The following is a 25,715-nucleotide window of genomic DNA, read 5'->3' as shown; positions in this document are numbered from 1 at the left end:
CCACAATAAGTTGGGTGAATTTTGGCCCATTCCTCCTGACAGAGCTGGTGTAACTGAGTCAGGTTTGTAGGCCTCCTTGCTCGCACACGCTTTTTCAGTTCTGCCCACACATTTTCTATAGGATTGAGGTCAGGGCTTTGTGATGGTCACTCCAATACCTTGACTTTGTTGGCCTTAAGCCATTTTGCCACAACTTTGGAAGTATGCTTGGGATCATTGTCCATTTGGAAGACTCATTTGCGAGCAAGCTTTAACTTCCTGACTGATGTCTTGAGATGTTGCTTCAATATATCCACATAATTTCCTTCCTCATGATGCCATGTATTTTGTGTAGTGCACCAGTCCCTCCTGCAGCAAAGCACCCCCACAGCATGATGCTGCCACCCCCGTGCTTCACGGTTGGGATGGTGTTCTTCGGCTTGTAAACACCCCCTTTTTCCTCCAAACATAACGATGATCATTATGGCAAAACAGTTATATTTCTGTTTCATCAGACCAGAGGACATTTCTCCAAAAAGTATGATCTTTGTCTCCATGTGCAGTTGCAAACCGTAGTCTGGCTTTTTTATGGCAGTTTTGGAGCAGTGGCTTCTTCCTTGCTGAGTGGCCTTTCAGGTTATGTCGATATAGGACTCGTTTTACTGTGGATATAGATACTTTTGTACCTGTTTCCTCCAGCATCTTCACAAGGTCCTTTGCTGTTGTTCTGGGATTGATTTGCACTTTTCACACCAAAGTACGTTCATCTCTAGGAGACAGAACGCGTCTCCTTTCTGAGCGGTATGACGGCTGCGTGGTCCCATGGTGTTTATACTTGCATACTATTGTTTGTACAGATGATTGTGGTACCTTCAGGCGTTTGGAAATTGCTCCTAAGGATGAACCAGACTTGTGGAGGTCTACCATTTTTTTTCTGAGGTCTTGGCTGATTTCTTTTGATTTTCCCCATGATGTCAAGCAAAGAGGCACTGAGTTTGAAGGTAGGCCTTGAAATACATCCACAGGTACACCTCCAATTGACTCAAATTATGTCAATTAGCCTATCAGAAGCATCTAAAGCCATAACATAATTTTCTGGAATTTTCCAAGCTGTTTAAAGGCATAGTCAACTTAGTGTATGTAAACTTCTGACCCACTGGAATTGTGATACAGTGAATTATAAGTGAAATAATCTGTCTGTAAACAATTGTTGGAAAAATTATTGTGTCATGCACAAAGTAGATGTCCTAACCGACTTGCCAAAACTATAGTTTGTTAACAAGGAATGTGTGGAGTGGTTGAAAAACGAGTTTTAATGACTCCAACCTAAGTGTACAGTGGGGAAAAAAAGTATTTAGTCAGCCACCAATTGTGCAAGTTCTCCCACTTAAAAAGATGAGAGAGGCCTGTAATTTTCATCATAGGTCGACGTCAACTATGACAGACAAAATGAGAAAAGAAAATCCAGAAAATCACATTGTAGGATTTTTTATTAATTTATTTGCAAATTATGGTGGAAAATAAGTATTTGGTCAATAACAAACGTTTCTCAATACTTTGTTATATACCCTTTGTTGGCAATGACACAGGTCAAATGTTTTCTGTAAGTCTTCACAAGGTTTTCACACACTGTTGCTGGTATTTTGGCCCATTCCTCCATGCAGATCTCCTCTAGAGCAGTGATGTTTTGGGGCTGTCGCTGGGCAACACAGACTTTCAACTCCCTCCAAAGATTTTCTATGGGGTTGAGATCTGGAGACTGGCTAGGCCACTCCAGGACCTTGAAATGCTTCTTACGAAGCCACTTCTTCGTTGCCCGGGCGGTGTGTTTGGGATCATTGTCTTGCTGAAAGACCCAGCCACGTTTCATCTTCAATGCCCTTGCTGATGGAAGGAGGTTTTCACTCAAAATCTCACGATACATGGCCCCATTCATTATTTCCTTTACATGGATCAGTCGTCCTGGTCCCTTTGCAGAAAAACAGCCCCAAAGCATGATGTTTCCACCGCCATGCTTCACAGTAGGTATGGTGTTCTTTGGATGCAACTCAGCATTCTTTGTCCTCCAAACACGACGAGTTGAGTTTTTACCAAAAAGTTCTATTTTGGTTTCATCTGACCATATGACATTCTCCCAATCCTCTTCTGGATCATCCAAATGCACTCTAGCAAACTTCAGACGGGCCTGGACATGTACTGGCTTAAGCAGGGGGACACGTCTGGCACTGCAGGATTTGAGTCCCTGGCGGCGTAGTGTGTTACTGATGGTAGGCTTTGTTACTTTGGTCCCAGTTCTCTGCAGGTCATTCACTAGGTCCCCCCGTGTGGTTCTGGGATTTTTGCTCACCATTCTTGTGATAATTTTGACCCCACGGGGTGAGATCTTGCGTGGAGCCCCAGATCGAGGGAGATTATCAGTGGTCTTGTATGTCTTCCATTTCCTAATAATTGCTCCCACAGTTGATTTCTTCAAACCAAGCTACTTAACTATTGCAGATTCAGTCTTCCCAGCCTGGTGCAGGTCTACAATTTTGTTTCTGGTGTCCTTTGACAGCTCTTTGGTCTTGGCCATAGTGGAGTTTGGAGTGTGACTGTTTGAGGTTGTGGACCGGTGTCTTTTATACTGATAACAAGTTCAAACAGGTGCCATTAATACAGGTAACGAGTGGAGGACAGAGGAGCCTCTTAAAGAAGAAGTTACAGGTCTGTGAGAGCCAGAAATCTTGCTTGTTTGTAGGTGACCAAATACTTATTTTCCACCATAATTTGCAAATAAATTCATAAAAAATCCTACAATGTGATTTTCTGGATTTTTTTCTCTCAATTTGTCTGTCATAGTTGACGTGTACATATGATGAAAATTACAGGCCTCTTTCATCTTTTTAAGTGGGAGAACTTGCACAGTTGGTGGCTGACTAAATACTTTTTTCCCCCACTGTATGTAAACTTCCGACTTCAACTGTACATGTGGGTAGAGTTAAAGTGACTATGCATAGATAATAAACAGAATAGCAGCAGCGTAAAAGAGGGGGTGCAAATAGTCCGGTTAGCCATGATTAGCTGTTCAGGAGTCTTATGGGTTTGGGGTAGAAGCTGTTAAGAAGCCTTTTGGACCTAGACTTGGTGCTCCAGTACTGCTTGCCGTGCGGTAGCAGAGAGAACAGTCTATGACTAGGGTGGCTGGAGTCTTTGACAATTTTGAGGGCCTTCCTCTGACACCGCCTGGTATAGAGGTCCTGGATGGCAGGAAGCTTGGCCCCAGTGATGTACTGGGCCGTACGCACTACCCTCTGTAGTGCCTTGCGGTCGATGGCCGAGCAGTTGCCATACCAGGCGGTGATGCAACCAGTCAGGATGCTCTTGATGGTGCAGCTGTAGAACTTGTTGAGGATCTGAGGACCCATGCCATATCTTTTCAGTCTCCTGAAGGGCAATAGGCTTTGTCGTGCCCTCTTCACGACTGTCTTGGTGTGTTTGGACCATGATAGTTTGTTGGTGATGTGGACACCAAGGAACTTGAAGCTCTCAATCTGTTCCACTACAGCCCCGTCGATGAGAATGGGGGCGTGCTCAGTCCTCTTTTCTTTCCTGTAGTCCACAATCATCTCATTTGTCTTGATCATGTTGAGGGAGAGGTTGTTATCCTGGCACCACACGGCCAGGTCTCTGACCTCCTGCTTATAGGCTGTCTCATCGTTGTCGGTGATCAGGCCTACCACTGTTGTGTCGTCGGCAAACTTAATGATGGTGTTAGAGTCGTGCCTGGCCATGCAGTCATGGGTGAACAGGGAGTACAGGAGGGGACTGAGCACGCACCCTTGAGGGGCCCCCGTGTTGAGGATCAGCGTGGCAGATGTGTTGTTACCTACCCTTACCACCTGGGGGCAGCCCGTCAGAAAGTCCAGGATCCAGTTGCAAAGGGAGGTGTTTAGTCCCAGGGTCCTTAGCTTAGTGATGAACTTTGAGGGCACTATGGTGTTGAACGCTGAGCTGTAGTCAATGAATAGCATTCTCACGTAGGTGTTCCTCTTGTCCAGGTGGGAAAGGGCAGTGTGGAGTGCAGTAGAGATTGCATCATCTATGGATCTGTTGGGGCGGTATGCAAATTGGAGTGGGTCTAGGGTTTCTGGGATAATGGTGTTGATGTGAGCCATGACCAGCCTTTCAAAGCACTTCATGGCTACAGACGTGAGTGCTACAGGTTGGTAGTCATTTAGGCAGGTTATCTTAGTGTTCTTGGGCACAGGGACTATGGTGGTCTGCTTGAAACATGTTGGTATTACAGACTCAGTCAGGTACATGTTGAAAATGTCAGTGAAGACACTTGCCAGTTGGTCAGTGCATGCTTGGAGTAAACGTCCTGGTAATCCGTCTGGCCCTGCGGCCTTGTGAATGTTGACCTGCTTAAAAGTCTTACTCACATCAGCTACGGAGAGCGTGATCACATAGTCATCTGGAAGAGCTGATGCTTCAGTGTTGCTTGCCTCAAAGCGAGCATAGAAGTGATGTAGCTCGTCTGGTAGGCTCGTGTCACTGGGCAGCTCGCGGTTGTGCTTCCCTTTATGATCTGTAATAGTTTGCAAGCCCTGCCACATCCGACGAGCGTCGGAGTGTAGTACGATTCAATCTTAGTCCTGTATTGACTCTTTGCCTGTTTGATTGTTCGTCGGAGGACATAGCAGGATTTCTTATAAGCGTCCGGGTTAGAGTCCCGCTCCTTGAAAGCGGCAGCTCTACCCTTTATCTCAGTGCGGATGTTGCCTGTAATCCATGGCTTCTGGTTGGGGTATGTACGTATGGTCACTGTGGGGACGTCTTATTGATGAAGCCAGTGATTGATGAAGTCAAATGACACCGCTGGTCCTGCTCACACTGCCCTTCCCTATGCTTTGACTTCTTTCTCCCCTCTCTCTCCAGATGAAATCTTGCGACTTGTGACGGCCGGCTGCCCAACAACCTGCCCGCTTGACCCTATCCCCTCCTCTCTTCTCCAGACCATTTCCGGAGACCTTCTCCCTTACCTCACCTCGCTCATCAATTCATCCTTGACCACTGGCTATGTCCCTTCCGTCTTCAAGAGAGCGAGAGTTACACCCCTTCTCAAAAAACCTACACTCGATCCCTCCGATGTCAACAACTACAGACCAGTATCCCTTCTTTCTTTTCTCTCCAAAACTCTTGAGCGTGCTGTCTTTAGCCAACTCTCCTGCTATCTCTCTCAGAATGACCTTCTTGATCCAAACCAGTCAGGTTTCAAGACTGGTCATTCAACTGAGACTGCTCTTCTCTGTGTCACGCAGGCTCTCCGCACTGCTAAAGCTAACTCTCTCTCCTCTGCTCTCATCCTTCTAAACCTATCTGCTGCCTTTGATACTGTGAACCATCAGATCCTCCTCTCCACCCTCTCCGAGTTTGGCATCACCGGCACGGCTCACTCTTGGATTGCGTCCTACCTCACAGGTCGCTCCTACCAGTTGGCGTGGCGAGGATTTGTCTCCGCACCATGTGCTCTCACCACTGGTGTCCCCCAGGGCTCAGTTCTAGGCCCTCTCCTATTCTCTCTATACAGCAAGTCACTTTGCTCTGTCATATCCTCACATGGTCTCTCCTATCATTGCTACGCAGACGACACACAATTAATCTTCTCCTTTCCCCCTTCTGATAACCAGGTGGCGAATCGCATCTCTGCATGTCTGGCAGACATATCAGTGTGGATGACGTATCACCACCTCAAGCTGAACCTCGGCAAGACGGAGCTGCTCTTCCTCCCGGGGAAGGACTGCCCGCTCCATGATCTCGCCATCACGGTTGACAACTCCGTTGTGTCTTCCTCCCAGAGTGCAAAGAACCTTGGCGTGACCCTGGACAACACCCTGTCGTTCTCTGCTAACATCAAAGTGGTGACCAGATCCTGTAGGTTCATGCTCTACAACATTCGCAGAGTACGACCCTACCTTACACAGGAAGCGGCACAGGTCCTAATCCAGGCACTTGTCATCTCCCGTCTGGATTACTGCAACTCGCTGTTGGCTGGGCTCCCTGTCTGTGCCATTAAACCCCTACAACTCATCCAGAACGTTGCAGCCTGTCTGGTGTTCGACCTTCCCAAGTTCTCTCACATCACCCCGCTCCTCCGCACACTCCACTGGCTTCCAGTTGAAGCCCGCATCTGCTACAAGACCATGGTGCTTGCCTACGGAGCTGTGAGGGGAACGGCACCTCCCTACCTTCAGGCTCTGATCAGTCCCTACACCCAAACGAGGGCATTGCGTTCATCCACCTCTGGCCTGCTGGCCCCCCTACCTCTGCGGAAGCACAGTTCCCGCTCAGCGCAGTCAAAACTGTTCGCTGGTCTGGCACCCCAATGGTGGAACAATCTCCCTCACGACGCCAGGACAGCGGAGTCACTCACCACCTTCCGGAGACGCTTGAAACCCCACCTCTTTAAAGAATACCTGGGATAGGATAAAAGTAATCCTTCTACCCTCCCCCTACCCCACCCCCCAAAAGAAATAAAAAATGTAAATATATAACTCTCTCTCCTCATGGTAGCTCCTACCTATATATGTATAACTTTATGAGCTGGATTGCCTGTCTTTGCAATTCATTTATTTTCGTGTGCGCTCGTTAGCATATTTAGCTAGCAGCCTCCATGGAAATTCGCTATTACTTATGCTAATTTTGTTAGCATTCTTTTTTCTGTTTTTTTTGGCGCCCCCTTGTTTACTAAGCCGGTAATACCGTATATCCCGGTATGAGTGAAGGACGGTATGATGATATGAAAATCTGGATACCGCCCAACCCTACTTTCCAATCCTGTATCCCATGTAGTGGCATATTAGCTTATAATGCGCTATATTATATAAAGTGTTACCTTGGATGTCTGAATACCACCTTCCATCTCACTTCCTGTATCTACAAAGGAATAATAAATATGAAATGGTCATGTACAGAACAGACCTATTTTCCAACACTCTCCTTCAATGCGTCCTTCAAATGCCTTTTCGCTATGTAACAGGATAATGTCCATCGAAACATCGCTCTTGACCCATGCGCCACAACCGTGTCCATTTTGGTCGAGGTACTCGCCAGGCTTTGAGTAGGTCACAAGACATTAGCCTTCTGAGCTGGCTCTGCTTTCATCACCGCGTCACACCACCATCTCACTGACATGAAGGGATGAGCGAGAGAGAGGAGAGGAAAAGGGTTTTGACAAGTACTGCACCAAATATCTTAGCTAGATGTAAAATTGTGTGACTAAGACATCGGCAAAAACATCACAATTAATTACAGATTTCTTTATTGATCTTATATTAATGATAACTATTTTGAGGAAGTGTTATGGCTATGTTGTAGCTATGGTGGATGAAGAGTGCCAAACAACAGTAACATTTCTGCTTTTTTCTTGTTTTTCATGTGCAGGTCTTTAGGGAGTATGCGAGGAGATGTTCACTTCACCTTGCCGGGTTCTGTTAGAATCAAACTGAACCTATGTATTTAGAGTATTCTGCTGCCCTTGTTTTTAAGTATTCATGAAGTACGTTTTGTAAGCTACGCTTTAATAAATTGTAGTTTGTGTTGAACATGGTATTTATGCAGAAATACATTTTTGTACGTCAGATGCAGTTGAGTTCTCGTTTTCCCTCTTTATCAAGAGTGTGAGTGTGAATGTGTTTGTGTGTGAGTGTGTGAGTGTGTCAGTGAATGTGAGTGTGTAAGTGAGTGTGTGAGTTTGTCAGTCAATGTGAGTGTGTGAGTGAGTGAGTGTATGTGAGCATTTGTGTGTAGAGCGGGGGTTGGGCAGGTTTGTTGGGTGCATGGGTAATGATTCTGCATGGCGTGCAGCTCTTCTCTTTGATCTCTGGGCTTTCTTTGAACTCCTCCACTATTCAGGGATTTTTTTAAATGTAGGCTTTAAACAAACGTGCATGGGACAACACTAAAGAAGTATTCAAGCACGCACACACACACACAGACAATGGGAATGTCTGGGCCTGGGGACCTCTTGTGTGGTCCTCTCTTTTAGGCGGGGTGAGGCTTGTTCCTTGGAGCCAGGTGTGTGTGTGTGTGTGTGTGTGTGTGTGTGTGTGTGTGTGTGTGTGTGTGTGTGTGTCTGCAGGGATCAAAGGTAGACTAAACAAAAACATGCTTGCAGGCTTCCCTAGAAGGTAGCAGGTGTTGGGACATGCCCATTCTACGGTAACCTCAACAGCCCAGACAAGCCCCGCCCATTCCCACTAAGACCATCCATTTACACCACGTCACTCTCTGATATCATCACTCTGCACCATTAGGATTCAGGATAGCCAATTGTAGCTGAGAGTGAGATTTTGCCAGTTATTGGTCCTATTTGAATACTTCCCAAATGGATCCTTCCTTCCTTCCTTTACTTCTGAAGGTCATTGGTCTGATTGGTTAGGATAGGTGAAAAGCAAAGTCTCAGCAACAATGTAAGGGTAGGTAACAACACATCTGCCACGCTGATCCTCAACACGGGGGCCCGTCAGGGGTGCGTGCTCAGTCCCCTCCTGTACTCCATGTTCACCCATGACTGCATGGCCAGGCACGACTCCAACACCATCATTAAGTTTGCCGACGACACAACAGTGGTAGGCCTGATCACCGACAACGATGAGACAGCCTTGTGGTGCCAGGATAACAACCTCTCCCTCAACGTGACCAAGACAAAGGAGATGATTGTGGACTACAGGGAAAAAAAAGAGGACTGAGCACGCCTCCATTCTCATCGACGGGGCTGTAGTGGAACAGGTTGAGAGCTTCAAGTTCCTTGGTGTCCACATCACCAACGAACTATCATGGTCCAAACACACCAAGACAGTCGTGAAGAGGGCACAACAAAGCCTATTCCCCCTCAGGAGACTGAAAAGATTTGGCATGGGTCCTCAGATCCTCAAAAAGTTATACAGCTGCACCATCGAGAGCATCCTGACTGGTTGCATCACCGCCTGGTATGGCAACTGCTCGGCCTCCGACCGTAAGACACTACAGAGGGTAGTGCATACGGCCCAGTACATCACTGGGGCCAAGCTTCCTGCTATCCAGGACCTCTATACCAGGCGGTGTCAGAGGAAGGCCCTCAAAATTGTCAAAGACTCCAGCCACCCTAGTCGTAGACTGTTCTCTCTGCTACCGCACGGCAAGCGGTACCGGAGCGCCAAGTCTAGGTCCAAAAGGCTTCTCAACAGCTTCTACCCCCAAGCCATAAGACTCCTGAACAGCTAATCATGGCTACCCGGACTACCTGCACTGCCCCCCCCACCCCCACCCCATATTTTTACGCTGCTGCTACTCTGTTAATTATTTATGCATAGTCACTTTAACTCTACCCACATGTACATATTACCTCAACTAGCCGGTGCCCCCGCACATTGACTCTGCACCGGTACCCCCCTGTATATAGCCTCCCTACTGTTATTTTATTTTACTTCTGCTCTTTTTTTCTCAACACTTTTTTGTTGTTGTTGTTTTACAGGTTAAGGGCTGTAAGTAAGCATTTCACAGTAATATCTACACCTGTTGTATTCGGCGCATGTGGCAAATAAAATTTGATTTAATTTGATTTGATTCACCAGTCTAATGGTGATAGTTCAGTGATTGTATCAAGCAAGGAAATAACTTTTAAAACAAACTGGCCCTAGGTCGATGACAAAGCAAATAAATGGCTTTTCCTTTAGGTCTTGCACAAGACATTGAAAATATTTTTATTTATGGTTGAAAAGACGTTGAAAATGCATCTTTCAATACATTTTGCTCACTGGGTGAATTGTAAGGAGTGAATAGGTAACAGCAATGTGCCTCAACTAGTCCACGGTGGAGTTTTCCAGCAGGTAAATTTGGCACAAGACATCTTAAAGACATAACTTCCTGGTTTTCTGGTTGAAAAGATCTCATATAGCCAGACCAGGTAAAGAGCTCTTTTTCATGACAAGATCCAGATAACTTTAAGTGTGTCTTCTTCTGCTTGACTCAGTGTCACGTCAATAACGTATTTTTAGTATCATGAGTGTCTTATCTTAGCAGAGGGTTTAGCTAGCTAGCTGTCCTTCAATGACAATACTCTCTCTCTCTTTGTTCCTCTCTCTTTTTCTCTACCTCTGTTTTTCTTGGGCGATGCATTCCTGTCTTCTTGAGTCCTGTATATGGACTGACAAGGAAGAGGGTGAGGAAACAGAGGAAGATACAGAATGGCGAGAGGAAAGAGGGGGAAGGAGGGAGTGTAATAGAGGAAACACTGAATTAATTTTGCTTGCTGCTAGTAGCTATGTTATATGTAGTTTGTCCATTCCAAGTACAGCATAGAGATTTTCTGAGGAAACCTGGAGTTCGTATTCCTATCAAATCAAATGTTATTTGTCACATGCTTCGTAAACAACAGGTGTAGACTAACAGTGAAATGCTTTCTTATGGGTCCTTTTCCAACAATGCAGAGTTAAAGATTAGATATAAAAGAAAAAATATAAATAGTGACACAGTGAATAACGAATAAAAATAACAAGTAAAAATAACATGGCTATATATTGGGAGTAGAAAATAACATGGCTCTATACAGGGAGTACCAGTACCAAGTCCATGTGCAAGGGTACGAGGTAATTGAGATAGTTATGTACTGTACATATAGGTAGAGGTAAAGTAACTAGCAGCAGTGTGTGTGGTGTGGTGTGGTGTGTGGTGTGTGCGTGCGTGGTTGGGCGGCAGTATGCATGTGTGTGTGTTGCTGTGTCAGTGTAAGTATGTGACAGGGTTTCCGTTAGCCGGTAATTGCCAACTTTTGTCCCCACAAAAAATAGTATCCCATTCATTGACGGAAATACCAGTTGATGGATATATTAATTTTAATAATTTAGTGGAATTAAATTGGCGTGTGTGTTCATTATATTCATTATGTATCTTATTTATCACACGCATACAGATACAGAGCCTTTGAGTGGAAAATCTGTCAGACAGCTGAGAGCTGCTGCTGCAGCATCTTGTGGTGCTTTCAAGACAACTGGGAACTCTGAAAAATACCAGTTCAAATCATGATTCAGTGATCTTCAGGTCGGAATGTCGGCGCTCTAGAAAGAGGCCCAAGTTCCCGAGTTGGAATTCCGAGTTGGATGACTGTTAAAAAAAAATAATCCCGTCAGAGCTCACAGTTCCCAGTTCTCTTGAACGCGCTGAAATTGGAAGTCTGAGATTTCCGAGTTCCCAGTTGTTTTGAACGTGGCATCAAACGACAACGGAAGGCAGGCTTCATCAGCGAGTCACACACCACTTTGCAATGAGCTGGAGGAAGTATGCATTTTGAAAACAAATTCCTGAACGTTTCAATACATACTATGAGGCATGTCTTACCTTGCTTAAAGTATCCTATTAGATCTCCTCTCTTTCTAAATTTCTAACAGATATCTTCATCTCTGTCACATGAAACCACACGCATGTGCAGTGCCCTTTTGACAACGTTGTTTTCCCGCTAATTCCATAATGGAACGAACATTTGCACATACCCTACTGCCTTGTGCGCATTGCTGAAATAATAGTTTATCAACATTTTAAGCTAAACGTTCTGATCTGGCCTACTGGTTGTATGAATTTGGGATTTATCGACCCACAACTGTCCCCAGAGTCTGTTTGGAATAGGCTATTTATTTCTCGACAAGCTGACCAATAGAATAGGTAGCCTAAACTTTTCTACTATAGTAGATTGACATAGGCTAGTGAGTTGACTGTTCATTACTCGTCTTGTTGGCTGAGGAAAAGTAAATGTAGACAGTTATTCTAACATCTTCAAAGTGCACATCAGAATTCGGTAAGGACAGCAAATCGTTGCATCCTCGACTTGCATGTTCTGTTAATATGAATGACCATATTCTAAATGTGATTTCTGTCATTCCGAGCACCGTGGGTGGACACCCTAATCAGGTTACGCACCCAATACATATGGGTCCGGTACATTTCTCAAATGTCCAGTAAATTAAAATGTTGCCGGTCAAATGTCCGGCGCCACATTTTCCTAACGGAAACCCTGGTATGTGAGTGTGTGTGTGCATAGAGTCAGTGCAAGAGAGTTAGTGTAAAAAAGGGTCAATGCAGATAGTCCAGGTAGCGTTTTGATTAGCTGTTTTGCAGTCTTGTTTAGAAGTCTTATGGCTTGGGGGTAGAAGCTGTTCAGGGTCCTATTAATTACAGACTTGGTGCATTGGTACCGTTTGCCGTGTAGTAGCAGAGAGAACAGTCTGTGGCTTGGGTGGCTGAAGTCTTTGAAAATTGTATGTGCCTTCCTCTAACACCGCCTGGTATAGAGGTCCTGGATGGCAGGAAGCTCGGCCCCAGTGATGTACTTGGCCGTACGCACCATCCTCTGTAGCGCTTTGCGGTCGGATGCCAAGCAGTTGCCATACCAAGCGGTAATGCAGCCAGTCAAGATGCTCTCGATGGGGCAGCTGTAGAACTTTTTGAGGATCTGAGGGCCCATGCCAAAGAGGCATTGTCATGCCCTCTTCACGACTGTGTTGGTGTGTTTAGACCATGATAGATCCTTAGTGATGTGAACACCGAGGAACTTGAAGCTCTCGATTCGCTTCACTACAGCCCCGTTGATGTGAATGGGGGCATGCTCGGCCATCCATTTCCTGTAGTCCATGATCAGCTCCTTTGTCTTACTGACGTTGAGGGAGAGGTTGTTGTCCTGGCACCACACTGCCAGGTCTCTGACCTCCTCCCTATAGGCTGTCTCATCATCGTCGGAGATCAGGCATACCACCATTGTGTCATCGGCAAACTTAATGATGGGCTTGGAGTCGTGTGCGGCCACGCAGTCGTGGGTGAACAGGAAGGACAGGAGGGGACTAAGCACGCACCCCTGAGGGGCCCTTGTGTTGAGGGTCAGCGTGGCGGATGTGTTTGAAGGCATTTAGCATAGAAGGCATTTAGCTCGTCTGGTACTCTTGTGTCACTGGGCAGCTCCCTTTGTAATCCGTGATAGTTTGCAAGCCCTCCCACATCCGATGAGCGTCAGAGCCGGTGTAGTAGGATTCCATCTCAGTCCTGTATTGACGCTTTGCCTGTTTGATGGTTTGTCGGAGGGTGTAGTGGGATTTCTTATAAGCGTCCGGGTTAGAGTCCCACTCCTTGGAAGTGGCAGCTCAAGCTCAGTGCGGATGTTGCCTGTAGTCCATTGCTTCTGGTTGGGATATACAATGAGTGTACAAAACATTGCTCTTTCCATGACGTAGACTGACCAGGACTGACCAGGTGAATCCAGGTGAAGGCTATGATTCCTTACTGATGTCACTTGTTAAATCCACTTCAATCAGTGTAAATGAAGGGGAGGAGACGGTTTAAAGACAGATTTTTAAGCTTAGAGACAATTGAGACATGGATTGTGTATGTGTGCCATTCAGAGGGTGAACGGGCAAGACAAAATATTTTAGTGCCTTTGAATGGGGTATGGTAGTAGGTGCCAGGCGCACTGGTTTGAGTGTGTCAAGAACTGCAACGCTGCTGGGTTTTTCATGCTCAACAGTTTCCTGTGTGTATCAGGAATGGTCCACCACCCAAAGGACATCCAACCAACTTGACACAACTGTGGGAAGCACTGGAGTCAACATGGGCCAGCATCCCTGTAGAACACTTCAACACCTTGTAGAGTCCATGCCTGATGAATTGAGGCTGTTCTGAGGGCAAAAGGTGGTGCAATTCAATATTAGGAAGGTGTTCTTAATGTTTTGTACACTCAGTGAATGTATGTACGGTCACTGTGGGGACGATGTCGTCGATGCACTTATTAATGAAGCCGGTGACTGATATGGTAAACGCCTCAATTCCATTGGATGAATCCTGGAACATATTCCAGTCTGTGCTAGCAAAACAGGTGTGTAGTTTAGCATCCGCTTCATCGTACCACTTCCGAATTGAGCGTGTCACTCGTACTTCCTGTTTGAATCTTTGCTTGTAAGCAGGAATCAGGAGGATAGAGTTATGATAAAGTTATGGTCAGATTTTGCCAAATTCCCGATTGGGGCCTCGATTTCAAATGGCCAAAACAAGTTACAGAATAACTGTGTATGTAGTGACCGAAGCCTGACAACTTGAACTAGGGAAGGGGCAGTTATCACACACTCGTTTCATGTCATCTGAACAAACCCAGTGGGAAGTACTAGAAGGGGGTTATATCACGTACCCCTATGCATTTTTATCCTCCCTTCACTAACCTCCATCCCTCCATCTCCATTCCTCCATCCTTAAGGGGAGAGGGCAGCCTCGTGGCATGCACAGAGGGGGCTACCACTATCCCGGCCCCGTTCCATTCCGCTAACCACTCTCTCTTTCATTTATGTTTTTTATTCGATCATTCCCTCTCTCTTTTTCTTGTACTGTTGTCTGGTTCCTTCCCTTTTGAGAATGTTGGTACGTGGTGCCTAGCAGAGTACTTTGAGCACACACACACACACTCTCACGCACACACACCCCACTAGAGCTGTTTGATCTCGCCCAAAATCAGCCCCCTTGTGTATTTAAAATGCGGAGCACGGAGTGATATACCATGTTTTGATATAATGTTGTCTGACATATTGAGTCTATGTTTTAGCCCACAGACATACACAGCTGTGGCCTCATTCTCTTTTTCCTATTTTGTTCCGAGCGATCTCCTCATCTCTGCCCTTTTAAGGTCGGGCTATTCTTGGCAAAGCAACGGGATGCGTGTTCATGAGTGTGTTTGTGTGGGCGTGTCTGACCACACTCCATAGCTCAGTGCATGACCCCCCTCTTCCGTGTAAATTAGACTTACATTTATGTATGCAGGGGAGGAGGAGGAGCGGTGTGTGTGTGTGTGTGTGTGTGTGTGTGTGTGTGTGTGTGTGTGTGTGTGTGTGTGTGTGTGTGTGTGTGTGTGTGTGTGTGTGTGTGTGTGTGTGTGTGTGTGTGTGTGTGTGTGTGTGTGTGTGTGTGTGTGGAAAGAACAGTCCCCATGGGGCAGGGACCTGATTAGAGGGAATTAAATCAAGAGGGCCCATACTTGCCTCGGCTTAGACCGCCCGCTCCCACCACTTACCAGCACAGCCAAGGCCCATTCTGCATGCTTCCCTGGGTTTACACACACATATGCACTGTCAAACACACTCAGCAGTATTGTCTGTATTAGGGCATTCATTGTCTCTTGGGATACGTTCTGTGTTTTCTCCCAGGTGAAGCCATGACACATTGGCCTTTCCTTCTACAAAATACCTGACATGAACCTGTAGGCCTGCTTATGACATGAACCTGTAGGCCAGCTTATGACATGAACCTGTAGGCCTGCTTATGACATGAACCTGTAGGCCTGCTTATGACATGAACCTGTAGGCCTGCTTATGACATCAACCTGTAGGCCTGCTAATGACATCAACCTGTAGGCCTGCTTATGACATCAACCTGTAGGCCTGCTTATGACATCAACCTGTAGGCCTGCTTATGACATCAACCTGTAGGCCTGCTTATGACATCAACCTGTAGGCCTGCTTATGACATCAACCTGTAGGCCTGCTTATGACATGAACCACAACTGTCCCCAGAGTCTGTTTGGAATAGGCTATTTATTTCTCGACAAGCTGACCAATAGAATAGGTAGCCTAAACTTTTCTACTATAGTAGATTGACATAGGCTAGTGAGTTGACTGTTCGTTACTCGTCTTGTTGGCTGAGGAAAAGTAAATGTGGACAGTTATTCTAACATCTTCAAAGTGCACATCAAAATTCGGTAAGAAGGACAGCAAATCGTAGCATTCCTTGACTTGCATGCTCTGTTAATATGAATGACCATATTCTAAATGTGATTTCTGTCATTCCGAGCACCGTGGGTGGACACCCTAATCACAAAATACCTGACATCAACCTGTAGGCCTGCTTATAACATGAACCTGTAGGCCTGCTTATGACATGAACCTGTAGGCCTGCTTATGACATGAACCTGTAGGCCTGCTTATGACATGAACCTGTAGGCCTGCTTATTTAATCAGTTCTCTGGAGATTATATATTTTTTTACTTTGACTGAGGCTGTCCTTATATTCCTGTGTGTGTGTTGTGTGCATTTCCATGTACGTATGTGCAGTTGGTTGCGCACGTTTGTGTGTGTTTGTGCACTCAGCGTCTTTGACCATATCCCCATGCTAAGGGTCAGGGCCCGGTGACATAAAACATCTTAAATGTTTCCCTTAAGGAATAATTTTCCCTTACCTAAGGGAATTGTCCTCTCAAATATTTCCTTAGGTAATGGCATACTTAAGGGGTTTTACAGTAGTTTAAAGGCATGCACGGCAGAAAGAGTATCTGGTTACCATTATTCACTGACTAAACGTCTCATCATACATCACATTTATTTTGTGAGATAGCAAAATATAACTTTTACAATCAAGACAGGATAACCAAATTGCTTCAGAAAATAATAAACCAAGTTTCTTGTTGTTACTTTTTTCGCAACTTGTTTCTATAACTTTCTAGCACGTCAAGCTAGCTTACAGAGTAGCTAGCTAACTAGCCAGCTAGCTTTGTAGCCATGGATTGTGCACCTTCCATTGTTGAGCTAATAAGTAGCTACCTAGCTAGCTGGTGGATGTTTTCCTTTTGAAACTAGGGCAGAGGATAGCAACATTCACCTCCACAAATTCTGTTAACATTGATATCCATACTGAATGAAGCAGCTATGGGACCTCATCGGCACCCTTCACTTTTTTCACTTAATTTATGGGGGATATTCACCTTAAAACGGGGGCCCCTCAGGGGTGCGTGCTCAGTCCCCTCCTGTACTCTCTGTTCACCCATGACTGCATGGCCAGGCACGACTCCAACACCATCATTAAGTTTGCCGACGACACAACAGTGGTAGTAGGCCTGATCACCGACAACGATGAGACAGCCTATAGGGAGGAGGTCAGAGACCTGACCTTGTGGTGCCAGGATAACAACCTCTCCCTCAACGTGACCAAGACAAAGGAGATGATTGTGGACTACAGGAAAAAAAAGAGGACTGAGCACGCCCCCATTCTTATCGACGGGGCTGTAGTGGAACAGGTTGAGAGCTTCAAGTTCTGTCCACATCACCAACGAACTATCATGGTCCAAACACACCAAGACAGTCGTGAAGAGGGCACGACAAAGCCTATTCCCCCTCAGGAGACTGAAAAGATTTGGCATGGGTCCTCAGATCCTCAAAAAGTTATACAGCTGCACCATCGAGAGCATCCTGACTGGTTGCATCACCGCCTGGTATGGCAACTGCTCTGCCTCCAACCGCAAGGCACTACAGAGGGTAGTGCGTACGGCCCAGTACATCACTGGGGCCAAGCTTCCTGCCATCCAGGACCTCTATACCAGGCAGTGTCAGAGGAAGGCCCTCAAAATTGTCAAAGACTCCAGCCACCCTAGTCATAGACTGTTCTCTCTGCTACCGCACGGCAAGCGGTACCGGAGCGCCAAGTCTAGGTCCAAAAGGCTTCTCAACAGCTTCTACCCCCAAGCCATAAGACTCCTGAACAGCTAATCATGGCTACCCGGACTACTTGCACTGCCCCCCCATCCCCACCCCATATTTTTACGCTGCTGCTACTCTGTTAACTATTTATGCATAGTCACTTTAACTCTACCCACATGTACATATTACCTCAACTACCTCATCTAGCCGGTGCTCCCACACATTGACTCTGCACCGGTACCCCCCTGTATATATAGCCTCCCTACTGTTATTTTATTTTACTTCTGCTCTTTTTTTTCCTCAACACTTTTTTGTTGTTGTTGTTTTATTTTACTTTTTTATTAAAAAATAAATGCATTGTTGGTTAAGGGCTGTAAGTAAGCATTTCACGGTAATGTCTACATCTGTTGTATTCGGCGCATGTGGCAAATACAATTCTATTTTATTTGAAAACGTTTTGTGCAAATGACTTCAAGTTAAGGAAACTTTAAGTGCAAAGATAAGGGAAAATCTACTTAAAGGGAAACTTCACCGCTATACACTATCCAGTCTCCCTACATAATTCTGATTGATGAGAGGGTGTTTCAAACATAATTATGCAATATAGCTGTATTTCTGTATTTTCGCGCCAGGATAGTTCAACCAATGACATCATTGGTTGAATGAGCCTGCTGTCTGATCTAAACATTAACGGAGTCATGTTTTGTAGCAATTATTGTGGCCAGCTGGACCAGGACTCAGGAGGGCAAATGACAAACTAGTAAGTTGTTTTGCTGTCGATAGCGAGCTAGCAATATAACCTATATTTTTACACGAGGCAGTGTTGTTTAGTACAGTACAATTTAGTGATCGATTTCGCCATAACGGGGCTTTGCTATTACCACTACAAGCCAAGCTAGCCAAGTTTAGCTAGCTAGTTAGCTTTGTTTGCTATACCTAAAATGTACTGTAGTCTAACGTTATAGCTAGTTAGCTAACTAACCTAGCTAGCCTCAGTGCCTCTCATTAGCTAGCTAACGTGTGCCTGTGGGATGTCTCACCATGCTGCTACAGTAGGAATACAGACAGTACAAAACGATTGCCCATGAATGTCTAATGGCGTTTTCGTCTTTCTCTCACAGACAATACCACTTGGATACAAAGAAGTTGATGACTCTGAAGATGAGATGTGAAAGGTCCCATAATAACACTCTCCCCTTGTATCGAAGTGACTCCGCACACCTCACTGCACCACACAAACACACCATATGCAAGTATTCCCTTTGTAGAACTGTAGTATTTATTATAAGCGTTAGTAGGATATTTGTCTTCTACTGTATATACAGTACCAGTCAAAAGTTTGGACACACATACTCATTCCAGGGTTTTTCTTTATTTTTACTATTTTCTACATTGTACAATAATAGTGAAGACATCAAAACTATGAAATAATACATATGGAATCATGTAGTAACCAAAAAAGTTTTAAACAAATCAAAATATATTTTATATTTGAGATTCTTCAAAGTAGCCAGCCTTTGCCTTGATGACAGCTTTGCACACTACTGGCATTCTCTCAAACAGCTTCATGAGGTAGTCACCTGGAATGCATTTCAATTAACAGGTGTGCCTTGTTGATTTGTGGAATTTATTTCCTTCTTAATGCGTTTGAGCCAATCAGTTGTGTTGTGACAAGGTAAGGGTGGTATACAGAAGATAGCCCTATTTGGTAAAAGACCAAGTCCATATTATATCAAGAACAGCTCAAATAAGCAAAGAGAAACGACAGTCATTACTTTAAGACGTGAAGGTCAGTCAATCTTCAAGTGCAGTCGCAAAAACCATAAAGCGCTAAGATGAAACTGGCTCTCATGAGGACCGCCATAGGAAAGGAAGACCCAGAGTTACCTCTGCTGCAGAGTATAAGTTCATTAGAGTTACCAGCCTCAGATTGCAGCCCAAATAAATGCTTCACAGAGTTCAAGTAACAGACTCATCTCAACGTCAACTGTTCAGAGGAGACCGCGTGAATCAGGCCTTCATGGTCAAATTGCTGCAAAGAAACCACTACTAAATGACACCAATAAGAAGAAGAGACTTGCTTGGGCCAAGAAACATGCACAATGGACATTAGACCGATGGAAATCTGTCCTTTGGTCTGATGAGTCCAAATTTGAGATTTTTGGTTACAACCGCCATGTCTTTGTGAGACACAGAGTAGGTGAACGAATGATCTCCGCATGTGTGGTTCCCACCGTGAAGCATGGAGGAGGTGGTGTGGGGTCCTTTGCTGGTGACACCGTCTGTGATTTATTTAGAATTCAAGGCACACTTAACCAGCATGGCTACCACTGCATTCTGCAGCGATACGCCATCCCATCTGGTTTGCGCTTAGTGGGACTATCATTTGTTTTTCAACAGGACAATGACCCAAAACACACTTCCAGGCTGTGTAAGGGCTATTTGACCAAGAAGGAGAGTGATGGAGTGCTGCATCAGATGACCTGGCCTCCACAATCACCCGACCTCAACCCAATTGAGATGGTTTGGGATGAGTTGGACCGCAGAGTGAAGGAAAAGCAGCCAACAAGTGCTCAGCATATGTGGGAACTCCTTCAAGACTGTTGGAAAAGCATTCCTCATGAAGCTGGTTGAGAGAATACCTAGAGTGTGCAAAGCTGTCATCAAGGCAAAGGGTGGCTACTTTGCGGAATCTAACATCTAAAATATTTTTTTATTGTCTTAACACTTTTTTGGTTACTACATGATTCCATAATGAGAAGGTGTGTCCAACCTTTTGACTGCTACTGTATGTCATATATTGCCATAACGTTTTCTGCATTCCGCTGTGTAAACTCACCTCGGTCTCCAGAGCAAATAAACTTTGTCTTGAATACAAGCCATGTCTACTTATTTGTTACATTGACAGACTAATCTACTGTTTTATTGAAACATGTTTACTTGCCAACAAATTAAAGTTTAAATGATGCACCTGCATCATTTGTAGCAGTAAAATTGTAGCTAGTTACTTCCAAATACATTTCATGAATATCACAGTGAATTGATCCACAAGTTGAAGTCAACACTTTATTGGTTTCTGATGCAGCTGGAATCATTTAGTCACTTGTCAGTACACTTGTAAAAAATATGATATAAAACGCATATAAAACACCATTATATACATATGTACAACAGCTTACAATATCTATACCACAGTTCAGTTGTGAGCATAGTAGGCATTCAATATTATACTACAACATCAGTCTAACTGAATATGGATGTTGTGTTGGTTGAATTTTCCAGGCAGGTTCCAGAATGTTTTTCAGCCGGAGAACCTCTTCTTGTGTTGGGTAATGGCATCTGGTTTAGTAGGCTTTGGTGATGTTCTTCACCACACACTGCTTCGTCTCTTTTTCAAGAGGGTGTTGTGCTTTCATAAATACCTTTTGCTGTCCTAGCTTGTTTCAAAGTCAAATGATGTTGTGCTTGAGCTTATTCCAGGCTGAAAGCTTTCATCCAATGGGTCTACAGACTCTGTACTACTAAAGCTGGTGTCAAGGTCAAGGTCCTCAGCAGCATGATTAGTCTGTAGGACACACAGTAGTCAGTGATTAGCCAACATTTTACTACTTTGTCACCATCAATACGCACTCAAACAAAGTACTATATCCACAGAGCCCCCCCTCATGTCAATAGACCACACCATCCTCTCCTTACTAATACCTCATTTTCTCCAATTTAGACTTCAAGCCTTGCATGAACAATCAACTAAGGCTCCATAATACAGAGAAAACTCCAGTAAAAGTTGTAGCCAACTTGTAAACACACCAACTATGACAACAAGACACAGACCATGTTTATGCCTAGCGCCAGTATATTTATTTACTCATCATGGAAAGATTTAGTAGATTTTTGTACGATTTTAGAAGGTGACTTACACTAGTTCCTGGTGCTGAACTTGTTGTTGATGCCACTGCAGATGTTGATGGGATCGGACTCTAAATAGAGCACATAATGTTAGTCACATTAGCCTCTGCGGTAGTTAGTTAGCTAACTAGCTAACATAACCTAACAAAGTTAACATTAGCGTGCAAAGTTACAAATCACATTGTCAGTTAGCAGCTGGCTAATTACATTAATATGCTTTGGAATGTCTAGCCAGCATATTATGAGAGCTAGCTAAATAGATTTTGGTTTACATAAACAAATGTAGTTCGCTAGCTAGCTAGTTAGCTACGTTACCTCAGCTTGATTTACTTTCTGCTGCGCTGATTTTGGCAGATCGGATGCCTTCCTCTTTGAAGTGAAGGGGAAAATCGATGGAATAGCATCACTTTTCAACGTTAGACGACATGGCAACCCCATCAGTTGAGACTTCGGTTCCGTTTCGAAATCCTCTGGCTGAAAGTGCTGGCTATAAACACAGACATTTTTATATTTCTCACTTCAATTGGAACACCTCCACAGGGAGGTCCTCCACGTCCTGAAATCGCTATGAATTCTGGATATTGTGGTTTGCATACAACCAGGAATTGTAGCTGGCCCGTTTTGACCGGTGAGATGCAGAAAAGCTCATATTTGCTTGTAGTGAGTAAATTCTCAATGACACATGATATGTTGATAATATTAATGGACATATATAGTGAAATAAAGCAGTGAAATTTCCCTTTAAGGTGTTTTTTATGCAACCAGGCCGAGGTGTCTGGGAGTCATGGTGAACCCATGAGATCCACAGAGATCTGGGCCAGTATCCACAAAGCGTCTCGAGTAGAAGTGCTGATCTAGGATCCGGTCCCAACCTTTCCATATAATCTTATTCATTATGATTTAAAAGGAGAACCTGATTCTAGATCAGCAGTCCTACTCTGAGAGACTTTGTGGATGCGGGCTCAGACATATCTTGATTACACAGACACAAATTTTGACAGGCACTCCCTGGCCTCCTTTCCCCTCTGATACTTCAGTTCACCCAGGGTGCGTTCCTAACAGAGCACTACATGCTACATACTTCAATACTAATCGGAATGAGATGGAACACCCTCTCGTTGCTCATCGACACAAGCAACCTGAATCATGGAAGATTTAGATGCTAAGTAATCCAGTCAAACACTGCCCCCCGCCATAGGCATGTTGATGGGCTTAACAGGACCTGAGCATCAGAAGCTCTATGACAGCTCTTATCAGTGGAGAGGCTGTTATGCTTGAAGGACAGTGGAGGAGACCAGGTGTTCTTGTTGTCATATATTAAAAATGCAGGAACATATATGAACAAATGTTAGTGGATGTCAGTTTGATAGCGTGTGGGGGGTAATCAGTTTGTGTGTGTGTGTGTGTGTGTGAGAAGTTAAGATTTGTGTGTGAGCATGTAGGCCTAAACTACTGTACGTACAGTACTGTACTGGTGGTCAGCGTCTGTGGTCGTCTATCTATACACAAGTGAAGTCTACAAGGAAGGAGGGAATACCATGGACTTCTGTAGAGGTGAGGAGTCCATAGACACAATATGTCTTCCTCCCTCTGTCTCTGTCATGTCCAAGTCTCTCTGTCTTCTCAATCTGAGAGGAAAATAGCTGACGGTTATTCGACTACTCCTCCTCCTTAGAGGTGCCAAAGCAAATGTCATGTCTTTTTTTATCCGGCCCGGTCCTGCCGATTTTTTTTTACATCGCTCCGAGCAACTGCACATATTTTTCAGCTGCGGAAAAAATCATTTTGGGACGTCATTTGCATAATCTATGACCGCTAAGGTTAAATATTTGAATAATTGTCTCAACCCCCTTTAGTCCCCGAAACACTGTAAGATACTCATGCTCTATCTGTGTAAAGCAGTGAACCATGAAATTTGAATTTCAATAAATACATAAATAATGTTTCTCTGCGTGGAGATCGGCATCACGCCATGAAGATTATCATATTAAAGTAAGAAACATCTTTTTTTTTTAAGCAAGCTTGATAAAAGAACAAAAAGGGTGAGCAAACTACCTTTCGGCAAAATACCTTAAGCGAGGAAAGGAAAAACTATCAGTACTATGTTTCTTTGTTTTACATGTTATATATTACACAGGGATTGCTCTGAAATGCCCATCTTGCATTTTTGTTAATTCATTTTCAAAATGTTACCATTTATTAGATATTGTACTGTAATTCTAACTGTATTAATTTACAGGGTCACAGTAACCGTAAGTAGACTAGGTTATTGTTGTTGTTTTTATCATTGTGAGTGGATGTATTGTGTTTATCATAAGTGAGAGGTTATAAAATGAATGCCACCAACAGTCAATGATTACGTCTCTCATACTAAGACCCCCTTATACCTTTATTTTTTTTAAAGCATACGATCTTGTATTTGATTAAGATGGATCTGAAACGTAACTAGATACTGTCGATTAATGGGATAGAAAACAATGTGTAGGGACGAAACTATAATCTGGGTCATTGTGCCATGTATGGTACAGATATATGTTGTAACAACTGTAGAGACTAAATGAATAGAGAGGATCTGAATATCAATGGATATTCCCTGGAAGGGGAGGGAGACAGCTTGACTCAAATCCATGAAGACCTCCATGCCATCTGTCTCTCCTGGCGCACGTGGCACGTTCAACCTCCTGTTACCCAACCAGGTTGGCACATGGGGGTCACGGAACATATGCAGTGGCTATCCTCCTGTCAGACATGGGTTGGCACACTGGGTAACTGCTTACCAATGTGGTACATATAAATGCATTTTATAAAACAGGCATATCCCCTCAGGCCATTCAAGAACTATGAATTAGAAATCCAGTCTATCATAATATACCGAATCGCTAAAAGTAAATTGGAGAGTCTATTTTCAGATACGCTTTGAGGATCATGAATGTAGAATTACTATATTTCTGTTAGCTGTAGTGTATAGCCTACTCCCCTATTCGCCTGTTCTCTCTCTAAATCCCTTTGCATACTGCAAAACAAGCTCATTTGATCAGTACTCGACAGCCTGTGATTCCTGGGGAGGCATTAGGGCATTATGGAAACATTTGCATAATTCATTTTTCATAAGTCTATGTTAAACTAAATTTGTAGCAAGCAAATTGATGAACAACCTTATCGCTGACTTGATGAAGAGTTGATCCTTGCCTGTCGACTCTGAACTACTACTGAGTTTGACCTCAATAGCCGTGAAACATGATGATGACAATAGTGATGCACTGCTAAATCCCAAATGGATTTACGATAGGAGATCTACAGTAATCTTATTGCATACTGTTTGGATTTGGAGTTGTGTGATGTGTGGTTTGACCTGCTTTCTCTCTCTCTCTCTTTCTCACTGTCTGTCTGTGTCTCTGTCTCTCTCGCAGATGGAATCAATGAACATCACTTACGTAAGACAAACATTTGCTCAAAAGAATGCTAGAATTTTATATGAATTGATATTAATGTGTAATTGAACTGTGGAGTGTTGATGTTGTTTATAAGAGCTGTGTCGTACTGTGTCTCTTGTGGGATCCAAATGCAAAATGACACACACACAGACAGGCACACACACACACACACACACACACACACACAGCTGAATGTCCTGCATGCTACGTCTGCTCTCCTGACCGCTGTGGCTGTAGTGCCAGTTTGATTAGGAGCTTCTAGCCGCTGTGATGCGTTTCCCCTTCCTGTGTTCTAATGGCCACGCAGAGCAGTGTTGCACACACACACACACACACACACACACACACACGCAGTCACGCACACACAAAGTCCCCACTTTAGCCACTTGTCTTCACCCTTTGACAGTTTGAGTGGACACACACACACACACACACACATTCACTCTCTCTCTCACACACACAGGAAACAAGGTTCTCTCATATTAAAGGACTAATATAAAGTAGGCCTACTGCCTCCTATACTGTCCAATAGAGTTATATAGCCACAGTGTGTGTGTGGAATTACCCCCATACATTCTCGCACATACTCTTCTTCTTAATGCCCGGCGATTATAAAAAGGTGCGACTGCATACAAGGTCACTGAGTGAGCGAGGGATCGTTTTAAACGGGTTAGCGAGCGCTAGTTAATTTGCTGAGATTAGCGTAAGACGCGTGCCGCGGCTAGGAGCAGAAGGCGGACGGGGCCTCTTGACTGTTAGTGCCGTTTGACATCGGGATTAATTTGACCGGGGAGATTATGCCTCCCGCCTCCTACTCGCTGACAAGCAGCGACTTTAAACCGGGACGCCAAATTGCGGCGCTAATGGTTTTGAATGGGGCGGGGGAGTGAAGGGAGAGAGCTCTCGAGGAATCCATAGAATGACTGGAATGAGGTGTATTTTTTTT

General features: G+C 44.4%; 1 protein-coding gene across 1 annotated transcript in view; it reads left to right on the top strand.

Annotated features, from left to right (window-relative positions):
* The window catches only part of LOC311127232 (nuclear receptor subfamily 6 group A member 1-A-like), a gene marked incomplete at both ends in the record, with an annotated part of 181,756 nt that overhangs the window by 103,672 nt on the left and 52,369 nt on the right, over nt 1-25,715 (top strand). Inside the window, one exon of the mRNA XM_084159031.1 lies at nt 24,746-24,769. Coding sequence (XP_084015157.1) covers nt 24,746-24,769 — 24 coding nt within the window. The remainder of the gene's footprint in view (nt 1-24,745; nt 24,770-25,715) is intronic.

Source organism: Coregonus lavaretus, assembly GCF_964263955.1.
Source record: "Coregonus lavaretus genome assembly, chromosome: 4".
NCBI lineage: Eukaryota > Metazoa > Chordata > Actinopteri > Salmoniformes > Salmonidae > Coregonus > Coregonus lavaretus.
The sequence above is the reverse complement of the archived record's forward strand: the minus strand, read 5'-3'. Positions and strand labels throughout refer to the sequence as shown.